Below are 4,024 nucleotides of genomic sequence, written 5' to 3' on the forward strand. Positions count from 1 at the left end.
TTCTGCCAAATGTCAAATAGCTAATATTCTTTCTCACAAAAGAATTGCTTTTCCTAACACTCATCTCAGACGCTTGTAAAGTAATGCTCAAAATTCTCCAAGCCAGGCTTCAGTAATATGTGAACCATGAACTTCCTGATATTCAAGCTGGTTTTAGAAAAGGCAGAGGAACCAGAGATAAATTGCCAACATCCGCTGGATCATGGAAAAAGCAAGAGAGTTCCAGAAAAACATCTATTTCTGCTTTATGACTATACCAAAGCCTTTGACTGTGTGGATCACAATAAACTGTGGAAAATTCTGAAAGAGATGGGAATACCAGACCACCTGACCTACCTCTTGAGAAATTTGTATGCAGATCAGGAAACAACAGTTAGAACTGAACATGGAACAACAGACTGGTTCCAAATAGGAAAAGGAGTACGTCAAGGCTGTATACTGTCACCCTGCTTATTTAACTTCTATGCAGAGTACATCATGAGAAATGCTGGACTGGAAGAAACACAAGCTGGAATCAAGATTGCCGGGAGAAATATCAATAAACTCAGATATGCAGATGACACCACCCTTATGGTAGAAAGTGAAGAGGAACTAAAAAGCCTCTTGATGAAAGTGAAAGTGGAGAGTGCAAAAGTTGGCTTAAAGCTCAACATTCAGAAAAAGAAGATCATGGCATCCGGTCCCACCACTTCATGGGGAATAGATGGGGAAACAGTGGAAACAGTGTCAGACTTTATTTTTTTTGGGCTCCAAAATCACTGCAGATGGTGATTGCAGCCATGAAATTAAAAGACATTTACTCCTTGGAAGGAAAGTTATGACCAACCTAGATAGCATATTCAAAAGCAGAGACATTACTTTGCCAACGAAGGTTTGTCTAGTCAAGGCTATGGTTTTTCCTGTGGTCATGTATGGATGTGAGAGTTGGACTGTGAAGAAGGCTGAGCTCCCAAGAATGGATGCTTTTGAACTGTGGTGTTGGAGAAGACTCTTGAGAGTCCCTTGGCCTGCAAGGAGATCCAACCAGTCCATTCTGAAGGAGATCAGCCCTGGGATTTCTTTGGAAGGAATGATGCTAAAGCTGAAACTCCAGTACTTTGGGCACCTCATGCGAAGAGTCAACTCATTGGAAAAGAATCTGATGCTGGGAGGGATTGGGGACAGGAGGAGAAGGGGACGATAGAGGATGAGATGGCTGGAAGGCATCACCGACTTGATGGACGTGAGTCTGGGTGAACTCCGGGAATTGGTGATGGACAGGCAGGCCTGGAGTGCTGCGATTCATGGGGTCGCAAATAGTCGGACACGACTGAGCGACTGAACTTAACTCAACTGAACAAAGGTTTGCCTTTGTTTAACAGAACTGAAAGTCAGGTGAGAAATAGCCTAATGTCAGTTTTTCCCAAATATTTGATACTTCAGGCAGTTGGTGGATTCATTTGCACTTGAAATGACATAGCAATGGCACTGTAGATGTGAAGACTCTTTTATTTGCAGAGATGATTTTCAATCTCTGAAATGATCAGTTGTAGAGAAGTTTAATTTATTCTCCAGCATAGAGATCCCCAGATTTTGAATGTACTTACCAGTAAAATAAAGTAAAAATGAGATTAAACATATGATTACTAAATTTTTGTTTTGGCAAGTAAGAGCATCAAAACTTCCGCCCAAATTACCATCTACTACTGCGGGTTGATGATGGAAAGGGAAGCTTGATGAGCAGCAGTCCATGGGGTCACAAAGGGTCAGGCATGACTGAGTGACTGAACTGAATTGACCACTATAATTCAAGAAAAGAAAGAACATTATAAAGGAAATTGCAAGCAGATTGTGTTAAATAAGGAATAGCCCTTTTTATTACTTCCGTATAAATGGTCAACTTGTAGTTGTTTATTCGCTAAGTTGTGTCTGACTCTTTGTGACCCCATGGACTGTAGCCCACCAGACTTTCTGTCCATGGGATTTCCAAGGCAAGAATAGTGGAGTGGGTTGCCATTTCCCTCTCCACGGGATCTTCCCGACCCGGGGATCCAACTTGTGTCTCCTGCATTGGCAGGTGGATTCTCTACCACTGCGCCACCAGGGAAGCCCCAGTGTAGTAGCCCTCTGGTCTTTTAAAACTTGAGGCAGAAGGTGGAATGGGTGTTGGTGAGCTGTTAGTCTTCACCACAAAGTCTCCTCTGGCAAAATCAGGTGAATGAAAGAGTGTTATTTCTAATATAAGTGATATGTCTGGGAAGAAAAAAATCAGTACAATCTTATCTATACTAGATGCTTATGAATAATATTTCCTCAATCTTTTGTACATTGCTATACTTCCCACATTTCATAATTATTTATTTATCTGTAGTCCCTGATTAATCTTGAAGCTTTTAAATGTATGAATTACATTTTATCTATGTATATTTATTTATCTGTCTCCTTATCATGCTTATGAATAATATTTCCTCAATCTTTTGTACATTGCTATACTTACCACATTTCATAATCATTTATTTATCTGTTGTCCCTGATTAATCTTGAAGCTTTTAAATGTATGAATTACATTTTATCTATGTATATTTATTTATCTGTCTCCTTATCCTTTATCCCTACTTCCTATTTATTTACAGAGTCAGTACGTAGTACAATTCTTGGTACATGGTAAACACCCAAGAAGTGCTCTTTGAATAAATGTATTGATTGATCTTCTGTTGGGAAAGGTCAATATTATTTCTTTAACTCTCTACACTCTGATTTTTCCACTTAATTCATGACTTTGCTGGCCATTTTTTTTGAATCCAGATTATTCTCTTTATTGCACTTTTTACATCTTTGTTTCTTAAAGTGTATATCAGAGGGTTAAGGCTGGGTGTGACAATTGTGTAAAAGAGAGTAAGGAACTTCCCCTCATCTTGCGAGGTACTAGTTTGCGGCTTCAAGTACATATAAATGATTGTTCCATAAAACAGAGATACTACTGTGAGGTGGGAACCACATGTATTAAGGATCTTTTGCCACCTTGCTGCTGACTTGATTCTCATGACAGCTTGAGTGATGACTCCATATGAGATGAGAATTAGTGACAGAGGCACCAGAAGAATTACTACTCCAAGAGCAAAGACAATAACTTCAATTACTTTTGAATAGACACAAGCCATCTTGATCAATGCTGGCATCTCACAGAAAAAGTTATCCACCTCCCGGTGCCCACATCTTGGCAACTTCAAAGTCAAAGAGCAAACAGTTAAGGCACTGCCAAAACCACCTAACCAGGCAATCAACACCATCTTTTGGCAAAGCTCAGGGTGCATTATTACTGTGTAGTGAAGAGGTTGACAGACAGCAGCATAGCGGTCATAAGCCATTACAGCCAAGAGAAGACATTCTGTGGCTCCCATGTCAAGGGCAAAGAAGAACTGGAGCACACACCCTCCATATGTAATAGACTTTTTTGGACCCCATAGATTTACCAGCATCTGGGGGATAATGCTAGTTGTGTAACAGAGGTCCACAAAAGACAAATTGGATAAGAAGAAATACATGGGCGTATGGAGCTGGGTGTCTAGGTAAGATACAAGAATGATCGTTGTGTTTCCTACCAGTGTTATAATATAGAAGATGAAGACAACCACAGAGATGATGTGTTCCAATTGGGGCCGATCAGAAAAGCCCAGCAGGATGAAGTCTGTTGTGGAACTTCCATTGCTGGTTCCCATTGCTCCTTTTGAAAAACTAGGAAGCTATACCATGGTAAGAATAAATAGTGTCAGCCTTAGGTAGAACTAAAAACCTCTGAAGTTTGTCATGAATATCCAAAGGTCACTTATTTGCATGCTTTCTCCCAGTTTGGAATACCTCTTAACATATCTGCTGTGTTCATTTTCCAAATCTCTACCTATTTCACTATCCATAGTGGTTTTATTTTTTTTTTTTATTTGCCATGCCATGTGGCTTCCAGTATCTTAGTTCCTTGACCAGGGATTGAGCCTGGGACCCCGAGAGTTAAAACGTGGATCCTAACCACTGGATTTCTAGGGAATTC

At 40.1% G+C, this 4,024-nt stretch overlaps 1 protein-coding gene across 1 annotated transcript; it reads right to left on the bottom strand.

Moving 5' to 3' along the window:
* Window positions 1-2,750: 2,750 nt before the first annotated feature.
* On the bottom strand, window positions 2,751-3,698 carry LOC129645657 (putative olfactory receptor 2W6). Its single transcript, XM_055570968.1, has one exon. The coding sequence runs from the start codon at window positions 3,696-3,698 to the stop codon at window positions 2,751-2,753; it is 948 nt and encodes a 315-aa protein (XP_055426943.1).
* Window positions 3,699-4,024: the final 326 nt, after the last annotated feature.

This window comes from Bubalus kerabau, chromosome 3 (assembly GCF_029407905.1).
Source record: "Bubalus kerabau isolate K-KA32 ecotype Philippines breed swamp buffalo chromosome 3, PCC_UOA_SB_1v2, whole genome shotgun sequence".
NCBI lineage: Eukaryota > Metazoa > Chordata > Mammalia > Artiodactyla > Bovidae > Bubalus > Bubalus kerabau.

Excerpts from the sequence above, each read along its gene's own strand:
- LOC129645657 (XM_055570968.1), bottom strand. The coding sequence starts at position 3,698 with ATGGGAACCAGCAATGGAAGTTCCACAACAGACTTCATCCTGCTGGGC.